Raw genomic sequence first — 19373 nt, forward strand, 5'->3', positions numbered from 1 at the left:
CATGGCTGGAGAAAGGGGGAGAGAGAGCCTGCAGAGCTCGATCCGAACTAGCCAACGAGTTGCCGGGTGCGTTGCCCTTTGCAAGCAGTTCATTCACTTGACTGAGAGAGTAGCTGCTGTGGTGTGGGGGGTGATAGTCGCTAATGCAATTCGCTCTTTGACTTTAGAGTACTGCAGGGGGTTATGGCTGTATGGTTTGATAACTGAGTTCGCTGCATTGCTTTTCGTTTATTTCTTATTCAATTTGTGTAGTCGTTTTTCCGCTTTTTATTATGAAATAGCTTCATGTTACAGTTGTTTATTTACGTCCAAAATGCCCAAAATATTTTTTCTATTATGAAATGGCTTCATGTTGCAGTTGTTTTGTTTACGTCCAAAATGCCCAAACAGTTTTTTCAGTGCCTAAAATAATTTGTTTTTAATGTCTAAAATAAGATACTTTATTTTGAATCTTACTTGATATTATCTTTTGCGTCAAGAAATCAATAAGGCAACGTGATGCCTAATTTCGATTTTGCAAATCACGGTCTCCTCCATCCTGTTTACGTTTTGAGAAAAGGTTGCCTCTGTTAATAAAGTGGGATTAAATGGATGGTTCCCTCGCCTCTTTTGTGCACAGGATTTGGGATGATAAATTGGTTGCTAGGTTGGTTAAGAGCTCTTGGCATGGGAAAATCTACGTTATACTTTGTTGAAAAATGACAATGTGTCATTTAAAGAGATTGGACTAGAATAAATTTTGTTTATCTTATCTGTTAAGAGACCTAACACTTTCATTACTTCCTCCAACGAAGTTGGAAGGAGGTTGCGTTTTACCTCCTGTTAGTGTTTGTTTGTGAACAGTTTTCTGACCACAATTTTAATCGTATAATATTAAAACTTTGCAGGGATTAACTTATGTGAAAAGCCGGAAATTATTAAATTTTGGAAGGTCAAGGTCACGGTCAAGCAAAATGCCGAGTTCACGTAATCAGCCATAAGTTTCGACATTTTGTCACAAACTCCAAACTTGGTTCATATTTGAGTGTATGAAAATCCACGCCAATTAATACATGTTAGGGCCAAGGTCAAAGTCGAGAAATAAGCTGATTCGGCGGAGGTCTGTACCCCTCTAGTTTTGCCTTGTTTCGATTATTGTTCTCTGTTCTGTCTGATATTCAGCAGCTGAATCTCATCCTAATTTGTTGGACAAGAACGTGCGGTGTATTAAATTAATTAATTCTGATCTAGATATTAATCTCTGGCACCGTTGTTCAGTTAGTTCTTTATGACCTTGATTTTCTGACGTGTTGTCAAATATATTTCTAAAAAAAAAATAAAGTCAAAGGTAAATAAGCAGAACTCGCTGATAATGCTTATTATTAAATAGAATAGGGATGCAGATAGGAGGATGGAGTGTGTATAATTTGCAAATGATATAAAAATTAAGGAGCAAGCCCCAATTGTCAGTTGGTGTCATTATTTCGCATAGAAAAACAAAATAAAAGGTCAAGGGAATGAGTCTGCGCATGTCTGTATTCGAAGAGCACAATCGTTCACGATTATTTGGTTTTACACATTTTTTATCTAATTTTTCTTGTAGTTGGGGAAAAAAAGTTGTGGTACCTGTGTAGCTCTCCCTACCGGAGAAGGATATTTTTTATTGGAATTAAATACCTTCACGTCTATGCATTAGTAAATTGCATACGTTCTCCCATAAATGATGAACTTTACAGTTAAAACTGCGGCCTCGTAGTAAAGGAGTAATCGTGAATATTTGTTTTAATAAGCTGAGATTAAGATTTCACTGACCTTTTGCCAGCTCTAAGTGTAAAAAGGATTAAGAAGCCTGGTGTGGACCTACAGTATATTCCACCAAACAATAAATAGAAACTCCGATCCAGGATCAAGGAAATAAAAAAGGAAGGGAAAATTAACGTGGGGTGAATTAATGAGAGGATTGGAATAAGGCCGTAAAATGCGTATATCATAGTCACCTAGTGACACAGTTTGAATTAGGTGTCACTCAGGTTTTCCGTACCCTATAATGAGAGAGACTCGATCGGTTAGGTATATTAGTTTGCAAATGTATTTAAAACCTGATTCCCCTCCCCCACTCAATACAATATCCTTTGTTCCCGTAAAATGTGTTAAAATTTATATTTATTATTGCTTTTCCGCAAGTTAGGGCAATATCAATGCGTTCAACGATAATTTTTTCCAATCATCAACCCGTTGGTATAAGCAAAGTGCTATCCGAACTTAGTAGAACCAAAAGTGTTAAAGTGACTATCTCAATTTGATTTTGCTTAAAGTGTTGAGTGACTACCATGGTTAGTCAGGTTTGTTTGTAGTCTATACACTTTCGGTCGAGGACGAGTGGGCAGTTAAGCGTTTGGTCAAGTTATGATGCCTGGTGTTGTGGTCACAAGCAGGTGGTACTGTCCCCCTTGCTCCATTACACCAGGTTATAATGGATCCTAGTTGACCTTTCACATTGGGTTTGTCCTTGGACATTAGACGTGAGCCAGACTTATGTTTTTCACAGTAGGCGACTGATATTTTATGTCAACTTTCACATGGCTGACGATTTTTTTTCAATTGTAAATGTATGAAATTGACAAAGGTTGTGCTTCGAATTATTTAAATTATATTTTGATGAAATTTACAAAAGATTGCGCTTCGAATTACGTAAGATTATTTGATGTATAAAATTTACAAATATTGTGCTTCGAATTATTTAATTATTATTTGTATAGAATTTAAAGATTGTATTTCGTATATATAGAATTTTTTCAGTAATTCACAAAGCATAGATATTAATACCCCTTGTTCATTCTTCAGATAAATAGAAAATTATAACCAGTAATCGCATTGTATTTTATTTGTATAGTTTTGGAATATTATTTCTTGATTGTTAAAAACACTTCTGCTTAATGGGCATGCGCGTTGCTTTACACTACAAGTACGTTGAATTATTCATTTTACCCACTCAAGTAAACTGGTATTCTGAAAGTAAAGTTGAATATGAATTTAGTTAAATTTTAAACGTGACTCATCCAAATAAACGTCTTGTTTTACTTTTTATCTTTACGGGTAAGATTACCACTTTTCAGAAGATGTTTAAATATTTTTTACGTTATTTCCAGTTTTAAAAAGTTTCTTGGGTCATTTTCATTACTCGTTAGTGCTTCATTTAAAAAAAATCGTCAGACGCAGGCTGGAAAAACCTGAAGTCTTTGGTTACACATCATCTCTAACACGAAAATATATAATGAGGTTAATCTCGTAAAATAACTAAATTTTCCATTTGTTTTTTTTAAAGTTGCGCTCTCTCTCTCTCTCCGCCACGATGTATCAATGAAGGGTGCGGACACCACACAACAGCAGCTCTTCGGGGTCGTCCCCAGCCCCTCTGTTCGCGTGTGTTTGCCGAGGGCCGAGAAACAACCTGGGGACGACCCATACTCCGTCTCAATCAACTGATGTGGATAGACAGATGCATTGCCGGTTTAGCTATGCGTAATGTGTCGGGATGAACATGCACGGATTGCATGTGCATAGGTGTCTCCGTTATTATTGTTGCTGTTGAAGAGAAAGATGGTGCGATTTTTAACGTTAAATATTGCGTAAAGCAGCGACGAGTTTGAAGAGTGATCTTCCTATGTGTGTGTATTTTATATTTATATATATATATATATATATATATATATATATATATATATATATATATATATATATTATATATATATATATATATATATATATATATATATATATATATATATATATATATATATATAGTTGATCAATAAGTCTCGAATAACAGTAACAGTTGATCAATCAACTGTCAATTACAAACGTCTATACTAACGTGATAAATATATTGTAGGTTATCAGATGTAACTATGAAATTGAGATTAATTGATAAATTGGGAATTCAATTTGAAATTCATTGAAGATACCAAATAGTTACGTTGACATTTCTCAAATTTGTATTTAGCATCTTTGTCGTTCATTGTAAATTATTTTAACCTTATGTAAAACAAGGACTCTTTCATCTTTTCTATATTACAGCCTATGGTTCATTATGATAGGAATACTAGAAATGAGTTTTTTTTTTTTTCTGTCAGTGCTTCGCTATTATCTGGTCTCAACATCCTTTGTATTTCCATTCCAGTCTAATGGTTTCATTCATTGTTTGGAAGCGGAGGCTTTAAATTACTGCTCCAGGGTAAGGAGTAAACCACTGAATTTTAACTTGAAAAAAAATGTTGATACAACTTGCAATAGATCGTTATTCAACATTTTATTTACGAAATTTGAGCGCTTGTTCTGTGCCTACATAGTCTTGTCATTTATCAAAGATCCCCTGATATGTAAAGGCAGCTCATGCAAGATTTGAAAGCCGTGAATACGTCTTTTCTCTCATGAATGCCAGGAAATCCTCGGAATTATGACCTTGTCAAGACAGGTCGCGGACTTGACAGGTTGAGCTTTTCTGTCATGCATCGCAATTGAACTTCGCAAACTTAAGTTTGAGAAGTCAATATCAATAGGTCCTTATTTAACGTGGTTTTGATGCATATATTTTTTTTCAGTGATTACGACGATGGCTATAACCCACTTCCATATAGACCATGGAATTAATTTACCACTTTAGCTTAAAATCTTCTGATAATTTATTAAGGACAATTTTTTTCTTTACCAGTCATAAAGTAAAAATAAAGATATATGCTGCTCCCCCCCAAAAAAAAAAAATGATTTTTACGTCTTTTAATACCATACATGAAGTGCAAATGAAAAATAATGTTCTTGAATAAACCATTAATTTTTTTTATCAGTTGTGCCCCCCCCCAAAAAAAAAAAAAACACTCCTTTGACGTCTTTTGATACCAAACATGAAACGCAAATGAAAAATAATGTTTTTGAATAAAGCATTAACTTTTGTTATCAGTTGTGCCCCCCCCAAAAAAAAATATATATTTTTACGTCTCTTATTACCAAACATGGAACGCAAATGGAAAAAAATTATCTTGAATGAGCGCATGCGTTTGTAAGTATGGGGCTTTATTAAAATGAAGAGAAAGTTCAGAGGGTGGTTTACCACAAAGACTTCCCATTCATTCCTTCTCTTTAGGTTAAAGATCACAACGGTGCTGACCCCGATTCCATCCCACCTCTCTTGGTTACTGTCTAATGATAATTTGATTTTTGTGGAACTCTCAACTTCTTGGGGAAATGGAATAAGGTAAAGCGGTTAATGTTGGTTAAGAAATATTGTTTACATGACTTGATAAAGTGTTAGTTTCTCTTTTAATATAACCCTCCCCGAACAGGCAGGTAAAAAACATATAATTATACTTGAATTTCTAGTTGTTGTTTTCCTTTACAGATCAGAGTTTTAAGATTTTTAAACATATACATATCTATCTATCTATCTATATATATATATATATATATATATATATATATATATATATATATATATATATATATATATCAAAGTTTTATTGCAGTCTTGTTTCTAAAAATATCCACACACGTCATATGGTTTCTCAAATCATTCAAACGGAAATCTGAAAGGAAGCCGACAGTTTTCATGGCTTCGATTCTTGTCAATCGAGCGAAATTTCGTCGCTTAAGCTGACATACACCACCTCCCACCCTTTCTCCATGCCACCCTACTCTCTCCTTCTTTTGTTTTGACGTTTACAGTAGACTCATGGGCCAGGCGAGGCCATTGTTCAATAGGCAAAACCTGTCGCATCAATTGAGCGAGATAGAATATTGAACAATTATCTCACTCCGGTGCCAGGCAGAGTTTACCGTCGAATTTGCCTTGCCTGGCGTCAGTGACCTTAAATGCTAGGATGCCAGATAACTCCTAAATCAATATATCAATCAATCTTTGGCAGATACCAGTAATGTGATTTATGACTTGATTTAGGAAAATTTGGTTTGTGGAACCACTAGGATATTCAGTATCGTACCACAACATGGAAGAAATTTAGTTTAAGAGTAGTTGGACAGCAAAATGAATTACTAAGACCTCATTATAAAACTGAAGAACCTAAAATTTGCACTATGCAGTAACAATTAAACAGGCTGGGTAGCAAGGTGAAAGAAATTAAGCTGGAACAGAGGTAGATTTTAGTCTAAATGACATGCTGCAATGACCATATCCCCAAATTTGGATATATTCTGCATTATAACCATACAATTAATCATAAAATCATATATTGTGGATTTGTTATTGTGGATTTGTTCCTTATGAGCATAATGAAGGACATCAGTAGAAACTCAGCCCCTGTCAGGCCTGTGTTGTGCCTTAGTTCATCAATCGTAAATTAATCTCTTCTAGCTGAATATTTGATAAAAGCAGATTCTTGTGAAACACGGTATTTTTTCGTAAGGGTGTTCTTTCGTTTGTTTTTATCGAATGTTAAGAATAAACTTTGTTAATTACAAGGGGGAGGGGCAAAGGGACTTGAAATTACAAGGGGGAGGGGCAAAGGGACTTGAAATTACAAGGGAGAGGGGCAAAGGGACTTGAAATTACAAGGGGGAGGGCAAAGGGACTTGAAATTACAAGGGAGAGGAGAAAAAGGGACTTGAAATTACAAGCCGGAGGGCAAAGGGACTTGAAATTACAAGGGGAGGGGCAAAGGGACTTGAAATTACAAGGGGAGGGGCAAAGGGACTTGAAATTACAAGGGGAGGGGCAAAGGGACTTGAAATTACAAGGGGAGGGGCAAAGGGACTTGAAATTACAAGTGGGAGGGGCAAAGGGACTTGAAATACAAGGGGTAGGGGCAAAGGGACATGAAATTACAAGGGGGACGGGGCAAAGGGACTTGAAATTACAAGGGGGATGGGGCAAAGGGACTTGAAATTACAAGGGGGACGGGGCAAAGGAACTTGAAATTACAAGGGGGAGGGGCAAAGGGACTTGAAATTACAAGGGGGACGGGGCAAAGGGACTTGAAATTACAAGGGGGACGGGGCAAAGGAACTTGAAATTACAAGGGGGAGGGGCAAAGGGACTTGAAATTACAATGGGGAGAGGCAAAAGGACTTGAAATTACAAGGGGGAGGGGCAAAGGGACTTAGAATTACCAGGGGGGGAGGGGCAAAGGGACTTAGAATTACAAGGGGAGGGACAAAGGGACTTAGAATTACAAGGGGAGGGACAAAGGGACTTAGAATTGCAAGGGGACATGAAATTACAAGGGGGAGGGGCAAAGGGACTTAGAATTAGAAGAGGGAAGGGCAAAGGGACTTTAAATTATAAGGGGATGGGAGCAAAGGGAATTCATATTATAAGGGGAAGTGGGTAAAGGCACTATATTACAATAGGTATGGAGTAAAGGGACTATATAATAAGGGAGAGGCGCAAAGGGACTATATAATAAGGGAGAGGTGCAAAGGGACTTGAAATTACAAAGGGAAGGGGGGAAATGGACTTTATATAATTACAAGGGGATGGGGACAAAGGGACTATATTACTGGGGAAAGGGGCAATGCTACAAGGGAAAGGGGCAAAGGGACTATATTACAAGGGAAGGGCTAAAGGGGCTATATTGCAAGGGGAAGGGGGCAAAGGGGGGACTATATTACAAGGGGAAGGGGCAGAGACTATATTACAAGGGGAAGGGGGGAAAAGGGGCAATATTACAAGGGGAAGGGGTATAGGGACTATATTACAAGGGGAAGGGGTATAGGGACTATATTACAAGGGGAAGGGGTCAAGGGGACTGACTGTATTACAAGGAAAAGGGAAAAAGGGACTATATTACAAGGGGACAAGGGGATGGGGACTATTATTACTGGGGAAAGGGGCAATATTACAAGGGAAAGGGGCAAATGGAATATATTACAAGGGAAAGGGGTCAAAAGGACTGACTGTATTACAAGGAAAAGGGGCAAAGGGACTATATTACATGGGGAGGGGGGAAAGGGCCTATATTACAAGGGAAAGGGGCAAAGGGACTTGAAATAAGTGTATTTTACCATCAACCAAGATTAATAATGCTTCGTTACCTTGGTAAAAAAGATTTCCCTGTAGCATTTCAGGTGGCGATGTTTATGTGCATTACTGATAAACTTTATAATTTATTTATAACTGCCGAAATAGTAAGCATTTCTCTTTCTCTCTTTCTAGGTGTTTTACGTACATGGGTGACCTTCAGGAGTACAGGGGTCGCGTTTCTTCAGGGAGTGTGTGGTTAGGCCACCTTGGCCACCACTAGGAATTAACGGAGAGCAGTCTGTCCAGATACTCGTGTGTGGTGACAGCCAAGATGGCTCCCTTGAGAAGGGTCAAGCTGACCAACTTGAACGCGCACTTGGTGTGCGTTCTCTGCTCCGGTTATTTTGTTGATGCCACTACAATCATTGAATGTCTTCACACATTCTGTAAGACTTGCATCGTTAGATACTTGGAAGCCTCGTCGTTCTGCCCCATATGTGACGTGCAGGTTAGTTATAACGAAGTCTGCTTGTATTTATTTTATTTTAATTAAACTAAAGACAAGTACATACTATTATATGTACAGTATTCATTATGTACAAATTTTTTGATTCAGTTATATTTTTGTCGGTTTCTTTTTTTTTTAATCTCAGTAATATTTTATATAGGTACACAAGACGAAGCCCCTCATGTCGTTGCGAGAGGATAGAACACTACAGGATGTAGTTTTTAAGCTGGTGCCAGACCTGTTCCATTCGGAGATGAATCGGCGCTCATCATTCTACAAGGAACACCCAGAAGCAGGTTAGAAAATAAGAATTATTCAGATGACATTTTGATTTTTAGGAATTATAACGAAGTTATATTTTTTGCAGTTATCAATAAAGGCAGTTTAAATTGATTAATGGCCAGTTTGACACAAAACATTTTTAGATACAGAATACAAAAGTTAACACTGCTGATACATTGGCTTATTTTATGCTTTTGAATGAACTTATTTCTTTCTTATTTGGTTGCTCTACTCAAACTATAGATTTTTATTTACCAGTGACAAGTTTTGAATTTTAATCCACGGTTATGTAAAGTCGGTGCATATTTGTTCAACGCTTAGTTGTTGAAATGTGTTTAAGAATATTTATGGAGGAACTGTGTTCTCATTTAAAATCGCATTTCGTTTCCTTAGGTGGAGATAAAACCGAGCAATCTCTGAGAGAGCGGCGTCACTTCTTCCATGTTGATGATCAAATTTCTCTCTCACTGGAGTACCTTCCCTCAGCCCCAACAAACTCGTCTTTTTCTCATCTTCATGGTCTGAAACCGCTGAAAATAAGTAATGGTCAGCTGGAGAAGGGGAAAGTTGGGGAGGATGACAAAGAAGGATTGGGGGTAAATAAAGATGTAAAGAAGGAGGAGGAAAAAGAGGAAGAAAAAATGCCAGCGAAGGTAATTTATTTTCTTTTTCCTTTATAGTGATTGAATTTATAGTTGTAGAGGACATATGTTTGTTTTCTAGTATTGTGTATAAGGATGGGGAAATAATGTTATATAATTTTTTCTTCTTTAGGTTATCCACAAGCGCTACCTGAAGTGCCCAGCAGCTGTGCAAATTTCTCACTTAGAAAAGTTCATTAGACTCAAGTATAATCTGACTTCACAAACACACAAGGTAAGGAGTTTTAATATAAGTTGTAATAAAATGGACTTCATTGAAAAAAAATATAAGTACATTGTTTAAGAGTACATAGATCTTGCTCATTGTTTCTAAAACTTCTATATTTTTTCTTTCTCAGGTTGATATCATGCACGGTGGAGACTGCTTAGTAGGTGAGCTAACGCTTTTGGATGTAGTATACATGTATAAGTGGACAGAGGATGCTCCTCTTCGGCTAATGTATACGGTTTCGGCTGTGCCACAAACACGGAAGAGGGCAAGACCAAATAGTTTACGCACTTCAACAGCCACGGACCCAGAAGCTCCGGCTCCAAAAGTCCCAAAGACTTCAAAACAAACTCTGTCACAACAGCAACCTGCTCATCAGCTTAGCCATTCTCAAGTTCATCCAGTCTCAGGAAGAGATCAAGATACAACAGAATCAAACAGTAAAGGAGTACCTGAGAAAGCTGGAGTACCTGAGAAAGCTGATTGTTCCGTTAAGGACGTAGTGGTTTCAGAAATGAATCAGGTTACAAGTGTTGCAATTTCTACTACAACTCCTAATACAACATGTACCACAAGTATTGGCATAGTTTCTTCTCACATGGCCATAAATATCCCTAGTCTGCCAAGCACTATACTAAACAGTGGTATCGCACGCTTACCAACTCCTTTACCACCAAGCATTCACCGACAGGCATACACTAAAACAACTCCAGCTAATGCAACTCCACGTTTAGCTGTTCCCACAAAGGCTTATACATCAACAGAAAACATATCTACAGTTACTCCTGTTGAAGGAGTTGCTGTAACTGTCCAGATGACTACCCCAGTAGTTACACTTATGTCAACAGATGTAGTTACTTTTACAAACAATACCACTACCACCAATACTGTTAATTCAAAGTTTGTTCCTGTCGCTCCTCTTCCAGTAACAGGAGTAGTAAGGCCAACAATAAATGGTCTTGCTGATTCTACCATCAGTCAGCCAATAATGCAACCAATAATTCCCACTAAACCTCGCTTAGGACGTCCTCCAAATGCATCACGAGTAGCAGCAATGAAAACTGGCAATCAAAGGACTGGAGATATCAGAGCTATCAGACCAGTTGCACCTAGTAAGATTATTAACCAGACTCAAGGTGCAGTAAATAGAACAAACTCAATTACAACAACCAATACAAATGTTCAGAACAGAGTAAATAGCGGCCCAAAAATTGGAAATCCTAAAGTAGCAATAAAACGATTGAATGATATGCCAAAAGTCATTGGAACAGGTGAAAATCCAAGTAAGAAATTAGCAGTGGCTAAGAGTAATTTGAATGCTACAGAATTACAGATACCAATAAGTTCAAACACTTCATTGTCTCAACCACAACAATCTACCACTGTTACAGTTATGTCTCAACCAAAACCAATAACTGCTGTTACTACAAGTCAGGTTTCTAATGCTCCAACTAATAATTCTCAGCCAACAAATATAGACCCTAAATCAGTAACGGAAGAAAGTAAAAAACCTGGCATCCCGACTTCTCAACAATCTGGTCCTACAGTTTCTCAGTGTTCTGTTGTTTCCACGGCTCAAAAGTCACCAACAGTGCAAAATCCACGTCTCCAAGGAAGTCAGGTTCCCAAACCCCAACAACTTGCACCTGCTGTTTCTGCTGTTCACCCGAATTCAAACCCTAGTTCTCCTAACACAGTATCTCACTCTGAACATAGCGTAATGGTTGGCAAGAAAGCAATGGGAAAAACAGTCAAAATTCCAGTTCAAAGCCAGTCCACTGGGAAAGCATCTGTGTCAAATCAAGTAACAATATCCTCTTCAGTTTCGTCAGTTTCAGTTCCTCAACTGGGCAGTCCAACTTCAAGTACTAACACAATTTCATCACAGCCCAAGACTAACCACACATCTCAGACGCTACCAGTGCCATCCCCTGTAAGAGCATCTAATCCTACTTCTGTGTCCCTTAAGACTCCTACAACAACAGCATCCCAACGAAGTCCTGCTGCAACACCCAACAGAATGCCTTTGGGTCCACCCCAGACAAGTCCATCTGCAAATTGTAACACTAATAATAGCCCAACAATTCGCCCATCTATTCCAAGCAATTCATACCGGCCCCCTAATTCTCCTGCTCCACACAGATTATCGGTTAGCCCAGCACCTCACAGGGCACCGCCTAGCCCTGCTCCACACCGGGCTCCACCGAGCCCTGCTCCACACCGGGCTCCACCGAGCCCCGCACCACACCGGGCTCCACCAAGCCCCGCACCACACCGGGCTCCACCGAGCCCCGCACCACACCGGGCTCCACCGAGCCCTGCTCCACACCGGGCTCCATCGAGCCCCGCTCCACACCGGGTTCCACCGAGTCCTGCTCCACACCGGGCTCCACCAAGCCCCGCTCCACACCGGGCTTCACCCAGCCCAGCCCCTCATAGGGCTCCACCAAGCCCAGCCCCTCACAGAGCTCCACCAAGCCCAGCCCCGCACAGGGCTCCACCAAGTCCTGCTCCTCACAGGGCTCCGCCAAGCCCTGCCCCACACAGGGCTCCGCCAAGCCCGGCCCCACACAGGGCTCCGCCAAGCCCGGCCCCACACAGGGCTCCGCCAAGCCCGGCCCCACACAGGGCTCCGCCAAGCCCGGCTCCCCACAGGGCTCCTCCTAGCCCAGCTCCCCACAGGGCTCCGCCTAGCCCAGCCCCACACAGAGCTCCGCCAAGCCCAGCCCCACACAGGGCTCCAACAAACCCGGCTCCACATAAGGCTTCACAAAGCCCATCTTCCCATGCATCACCAAGTACAGCTTCCCAAGCACCACCAAGCCCTTCTTTTCAACCACCATCAAGTCCTGCATCCCAACAAGCATCTTCTAGTCCAGGTCCACATCCTCCTCAAAGTTCTGCATCCCAACAAGTGCAAACAAAATCTAGTCTTGTGACTTCTAAAGCTAACAGTCAAGTGAATTCACAAACAACTTCTAAGCAATCGGTTGCTTCAAATCGACCAACATCAATCCAAGCCGAAGGAAAGATGGCTGCTACATCAACTATAACTTCAAAAGAAACTCCATCTGTGAGCACTAATGGGTCAATAACAAGTAGAAATGCAGGAAGTAATCCTGGAACCAAAGTTGTTGGTGGTACTAAGCCTGGTGTAAACAAAGTCGTTGGCACAAATGCTATTAATAGTAGTGAAGCTAAAGTGACTAACAGCTCTGATGCCAAAGTTGTCAGTATTGATGCCAAGGGGCCAGTGAAGTTATCTCCAAATGCTAAAGCAACACCAAAGTCTCCAGGTCGTAAGAAAGGAGGTGGAGGAAATTCAACAATATTAAGCATTGCTCAGAATTTGGCAAATCGTCAGCTTCACCAGCAAAGAACAGTAAATACTACATCTCTCTCGAATACTATTACTACCAATACAAATTCAACTTCCCCAGTGAGTGTTCAGCAGCCATTCTCAGCAAATCAAACTGCTATTGTGTATCCAAGTGGTGGATTAGTTTCACCTGCTTTTGCAGCTGCATACATGGCGTCTGCCTATGGTGAAGATGCCATGAGAAATCTCATAACATTGAGTACTGCAGCCTGTTTGCGTGAATTCAACTTGGCTGCTATGGTCCAGGCAGCAGAAACGCAAGCTAAGACCAACGATCCAGCCCCAATTGACCTTTCACCAACCTCCAAAGCTGCCCCACAGACTCCACTAACTAATGGTCGCAGCAACACTTTATCAACCACATCTCCAACATCAACCAACAGTAGTAAAGTGACAAAATCTGCACAATTAAAAGCTGGCACCAGTGATGATAATAGCGCTCCAACAATATCGCCTCCAACACCTGAAGTTACCATAACCAAACTTCCAAATACTGCTGCCACTTCGACGACAACTAATCCAACAGTCCCTTCTTCTGGTAAAAATGTGCCCGGCTTGGTGAAGATTGCTCCCTCTAGTACAAACACTGTATCAATCACTAAACGTCCTGTGTCTGTAAACCGTATATCTGTGACAAAGTCACCAGCAAATGCATCAGTTCGGCAAATTCCAAATCCATCTCTTCTGAGGCACCAGTCTGAGGTGCGAAATAACAATAATGTAAATAAGACAACTATAGCAACTGCTACAAAGGGCAACTCTGTTTCTGTGAAAACTCAACAATCACCAAAACTGAACAATAGTGGTCGTTCGAAGGGGAACTCGCCCCTTAAAGACACTGGTCCTCTGCCTGAAACCTCATCTATACTGAAAATTGAAAATATGACTCGTTCTCTTGCACCAGCTGCTGCTGCTGCTGCTTCCCCATCATTCCGCTATTTTGACAATAGATAGGGAAGGGCTGTTATAGAGGTGGTTGTTCTGGAGGAAGAGTGATATAAAGTGATATGTTGATATAATGTTTTGTCAGACTTTTGGTATAGTAAAGTATATATATTTGTCATGTAACTTAGTGATTTATTCCAGTTTTCTGTCAATTTTCTACCACATCCAAGTGCCTTTATGGTGAACTGCTGTGGTAACGAAACTATAGTGTTTTTCAAGGGAAGCTGTCTTTTTGATAGTATTGCTTATAATTTTCTGTGATTGATAAATGAGGACAAGATTGTGAATGACTGAAAATCATTCAGAGTATTTTGAAAATTGCAGATACGCTTTCCCTTTACATATCGCATATGACTGTGAATTATCTGTGCATATCCAAGAGTGATAAATTAACGATATGCAAAATTTCACATATCTATGCATAATTGACAAAGCTTCCATTTATATGACCTTAATGGCTTACACGAAGAATATACACGAGACGTTTTGAGGTAACTTGGCAGTAATTGGTGTGGACGTGTTACGACTATTTACTGTGATAACAATTATTAATGTAATGCAAATTTGCATTACTGGAGATATGTTTCTGGCGAATTGCTTTTTTGTTTCTTTATAGTTGAAAGTTTTCCACTGGAAATTTGTCTGATCAGTGCACAATTTTTGTACGGTCTTGCAATGGTGTAGTTTCAAGAACTTCAGTTGTATATACAAAAAAAATATATTGTACATATTTGGGATTGCATAGATGATTTTCAATTATGTAGATTCTTTTAAAAATAAACAAATTATGGCAACATTGTTTATCTTAACCCTTTATTGTCATTTCTTGAGAAATTTTCAGTTATTATTTTAATAATTTGCAATCTAGGAAAAGTAATGGTACTGTGGAAGTTTCAGTTATTATTTTAATAATTTGCAATCTAGGAAAAGTAATGGTACTGTGGAAGTTTTATGTAATTCTTGACTAAGTGATTTTAAGAGGGGAAAATTTATGAAGTACTGACGAAAGGATCGTTGGAAATAAATTCTTTAAGCATAATGGATGATCAAATAGAAAATTGTCATTAAAAGTAAGAAATAAAAAAAAAATCGTTATTAAGCTATATAAAAGGTACATTATTTCTTTCTCATAACTTTAACACGGGAAATGTCAATGTGGCAAAACAAACAGGAACTGAAGTAGAAAATTAGCAATGATTCATATGCATATAATCCTAAAAGGTAATTGAAATACAAAGGAATTTTGAAGCATTATTACAAATATGGAAAGAAAAGGTAAATTGCAAAAACGTAGCGATATGTGATGATGACTTAAGGTACTGGGCAATAAGACAACTTAGTAACAGCATTCCCATTTCTTTCACTTGTACTAGCAATGCTCTTTATACAGTACAATAAAGGGCCTTCCTCATCTGGACTCCCTTTTTCACTTTCTAACCTCCCCCATCCCTGCATTCTTCCATCTTACTGTCCTACGACTAATTACACTTGAGTGTCAAATGGCCTCCCAGTGCCTGGCCTTATGGGTCAAATTCATAAACTTTTGGATATTCCTTCAGTTTCACTTTTATCTTTATTCATCTCGTTTATTGTCTATATCTAATCCTGCTGTCCAACAATTCTTAATGTCCACTCTTCCAAGTCTTAATATGGTATAGAAATAACCTACAGGTCACAGTGCAAGATCATCAGACCAAACTTTAATGAATCGAATCATTACTCATACTGAAAAATACAGTAATTTTCTGAGTTGAAACTACTTTAGAACATCCTTACCATACACAAATGGAATCCTTGTGAGCATAAAAAGCTGAAACCTAGAAACACGGCTTTTTTAGTTTTTTTAGCCAACTCATAACTGGAAATTTAAAGAACTAACTAGATTTACCACAACTCGTCAAATTTATAAAAGTTTCATATATAACTAGAAAGTACAAGTGGATAATTCGAGTTACATAATTACTACAAAAGGCAAACTATTAAATTCCTATAACTCCTGAACGTTATAAATAATCGACAAACTAGAAGTGTACAATGGGAGAAACTGTACCACTCATACCGTCTAAAATGGGCGTGTTCCAAGTTTGTTGGTGAACAAGTATCGACTGCAGCGGTATGAAATTATCGCTATAAATACAAGAAACTCAAGGGTATCCTACTTCGTTACACAAGAGATTTTCTCTCGTAACAATTCCTCAAAAGGAATATTGATAAAAATCAAGAAACTAAATTAAACAGCAGCATTATTTTTTGCCTCAAGAAAAAGAAACCTTAATTAAACTATGTTGATGACTGACCTTTAGATAACCAGTTTCGTGAGAATCCTGACTTCCTGAAAAATAATATTTCATTGTTAATTCAAGGCCACATAGTTGCAAAAAATACTGATGCAACATGGTCAACAAAGTACGGAACGAAAAATTGAAAAACAATATAATATAAATAGTTACAGCACACTAGATGATGCGAAACCATCCTGCTGGGATCTGATTTTTTTACTTGAATGTAAAAAAAGAAAAAAAAAAACAAGAAAAAAAACACACACACAAGCAGAGGAAGGAGAATTGAGAGAATAATGACTAATGAAACCAACAGAATCATACAATAATAATAAGACAGAGATTCTAATGACAGTTATAATGAAAATTAGCATATACAAAGGCCCCTATGGTTCACACTAATCATCTGAAGCATCTTGTTGCCCTGCAAGCATGGGATTCAAGATTTCCTACGGGAAACATGGCCCCTCTTATGGCCTTTTTCTGGGCCATGGTGTAAACCAGGGGTCATCAAAGTTGTAATTTATCTAGGGGTCAAAAGGGGGTCGATTGATATTTTGGCCCAAAATATGATATCCACGTAAAATATAAAAATAAATACTAATCAAATTGAATATAACTTGCTGATAAACCTTTTTAATCCTTGTCATTGCAGTTCTAACAAGAAAACAAAAATGCCAAATCTAGAAGAACGTTGTGACTGAAGACTAATGAAACTCCCTAATTTCCAACCCAGCTGCCAAAATGTTCTTTCTAATGATCACTAAACACAGCCTTCCAATTCATGACGTCAACCAATTGAATTACCGGGAATACTAATTCATTTGTGTTCGATATTACCCATGAAATCATTTCAAAGTTTCCGCGAGAAGAAAACACACATTGGTTAATTTTCTTTTAAAAAATAATAGGTTTTTGCAAGAAAAAAAAATAAAAAAAGATTTACGATTATATTTCACTGGGCTTTAAAATTACGTTTCAATGAAATATTTAAGGCTTTAAAATTAGGTTCTAATAAAATATTTAAGGTTTAAAAATCACGTTTCAATAAAATATATAAGGCTTTAAAACTACGTTTCAATATTATATTCAAGGCTTTAAAATCACGTTTTAATCAAACATTTAAGGCTTAAAAATTACGTTTCAGTAAAATATATAAGGATTTAAAATTACATTTCAATAAGATATTTAAGACTTTAAAATCAGGTTTCAATATAATATTTAAGGCTTTAAAATCTTATTGCAATATTATATTATTTAAGGCTTTAAAATCTAATTTCAATAAAATAGTTAAGGCTTTAAAATTACGTTTCAATACAATATTCAAGGCTTTAAAATCACGTTTCATTATATTTTAGGGTTTAAAATTTCATTTCAATAAAATATTTAAGGCTTTAAAATTACGTTTCAATAAAATATTCAAGGCGCTTTAAAATCACGTTTCATTATATTTAAGGGTTTAAAATTTCGTTTCAATAAAATATTTAAGGCTTTAAAATCAGGTTTCAATATAATATTTAAGACTTTAAAATCATCATCATCATCATCTACGCCTATTGACGCAAAGGACCTCAGTTAGATTTCGCCAGTTGTCTCTCTCTCTCTCTTGAGCTTTTAATTCAATACTTCTCACGTTTCAATAAAATATTTAAGGCATTCAAATCCTGTTTCAATCAAATGTTTAAGGCTTTAAAATCACGTTTCAATAAAATATTTAAGGGTTTAAAATCACGTTTCAAAAAATATATAATTTGATTGAATTATTGCTCGAATTAATGGGTAAACTGTTATCAGACCTAATTGATCACTTCTATAAAAAGGCGTTGAAACAATTTTGATCATAAATGGAAATGAAATGGCCGTTAAAAAATGGTAAACTAAATATATATATTTTACTTATTTCATACGGAATTCACACGATAGTTCATGAAATAAGTATTAGATTATCAATGCTACACATAACTAAAAAAAAAATATTTCTTATGTATCAAGCCTGGACCACACCATTGAACACTTGGTCGTTTGAATGCCAGATTTTTAAATAAAATAAAAGGAATTCCAGAGTCAAACATACTAAAATCATTCACGGATATGATTTACACATCTGTAACATAAATAAAAGCTTTTAAATTTTAACGATGAAAAAGCTCAAACATTCGGACTATACCCTCTATTCATTGCCTTATTTAATAGTATGAGGACTGACATCTTTAGCGAGATTGAGAGTAAGTAAATATGTTCTCTCTCTCTCTCTCTCTCTCTCTCTCTCTCTCTCTCTCTCTCTCTCTCTCTCTCTCTCTCTCTCTCTTAAATTCAAAGGCTGTATACAACCCCCAACAAAAAAATAGATAAATGTATTCCCTATACTGCTCTTTCGTGTTTAACACTTTCCCATCTAATGTAATATCCTCCATCCATTCAACCAGCCAACTGGCTTTATTCTTCTGTATCACCCTCCACCTCACTTGCATGCCCGTGCATTTAAGGTTATTAATTACTCAGAGGAGGGGGGGGGGGGCTAATCAACAATACCTGCTTTCATTACTATGAATGAACACCTAAAATATAGCACATGAATTTAATATAAGCCAGGCCTCTCAAATCATTGACAAATGACGTTTTGTGACGGGTAATAAAAATAGTTACAAAAACACGATTAAAATCTTAAAGTAATTTAACATGAACAATGAGTCGCAGGAGAAGACCAAAGAATTAATTATACAACAGGGAAACTTTGGAGCAAGGTCAGTTCTTTTCGTTACCTATTAAAGCAAAAGTTAGAGGAAGAAAACAATTAGGATGGTTCTTAAAAAGTAATTTCAAAGACCTTTCAGTATCGTTTATCCTAAAGATAGCCGAAATTGAAAACGGTAACGAACATTTATGTTCCATGGAAAAACATCGGGTAAAACTTCTTTGTTTTAGAAGCAAAGCCAACGGGACGGTCATCTCAAATGCCATTACCTGGCTCCCGCCGGGAGAGAGAGAGAGAGAGAGAGAGAGAGAGAGAGAGAGAGAGAGAGAGAGAGAGAGAGAGAGAGAGAGAATAAAATAAAATAAAATAAGGCTGAAGTTAAAGGTTCTTCACCTTATCTCGCCATCTAATTCTCTGCGAGATAAGGTGAAGGATGATATGGAGAGAAGAGGTTTGGTGGAAGA

At 37.7% G+C, this 19373-nt stretch overlaps 1 protein-coding gene across 1 annotated transcript in view; it reads left to right on the plus strand.

Moving 5' to 3' along the window:
• Positions 1-14729, plus strand: part of LOC137660297 (mucin-2-like) — a 38847-nt gene extending 24118 nt beyond the window's left edge. Inside the window, exons 2-6 of the mRNA XM_068395088.1 lie at positions 8144-8459; positions 8620-8755; positions 9135-9394; positions 9516-9617; positions 9742-14729. Coding sequence (XP_068251189.1) covers positions 8283-8459; positions 8620-8755; positions 9135-9394; positions 9516-9617; positions 9742-13944 — 4878 coding nt within the window. The 5' untranslated portion in view covers positions 8144-8282 and the 3' untranslated portion in view covers positions 13945-14729. The remainder of the gene's footprint in view (positions 1-8143; positions 8460-8619; positions 8756-9134; positions 9395-9515; positions 9618-9741) is intronic.
• The last annotated feature ends 4644 nt before the right edge of the window (positions 14730-19373 follow it).

The sequence above is a fragment of the Palaemon carinicauda genome, chromosome 20, assembly GCF_036898095.1.
Source record: "Palaemon carinicauda isolate YSFRI2023 chromosome 20, ASM3689809v2, whole genome shotgun sequence".
Lineage (NCBI taxonomy): Eukaryota > Metazoa > Arthropoda > Malacostraca > Decapoda > Palaemonidae > Palaemon > Palaemon carinicauda.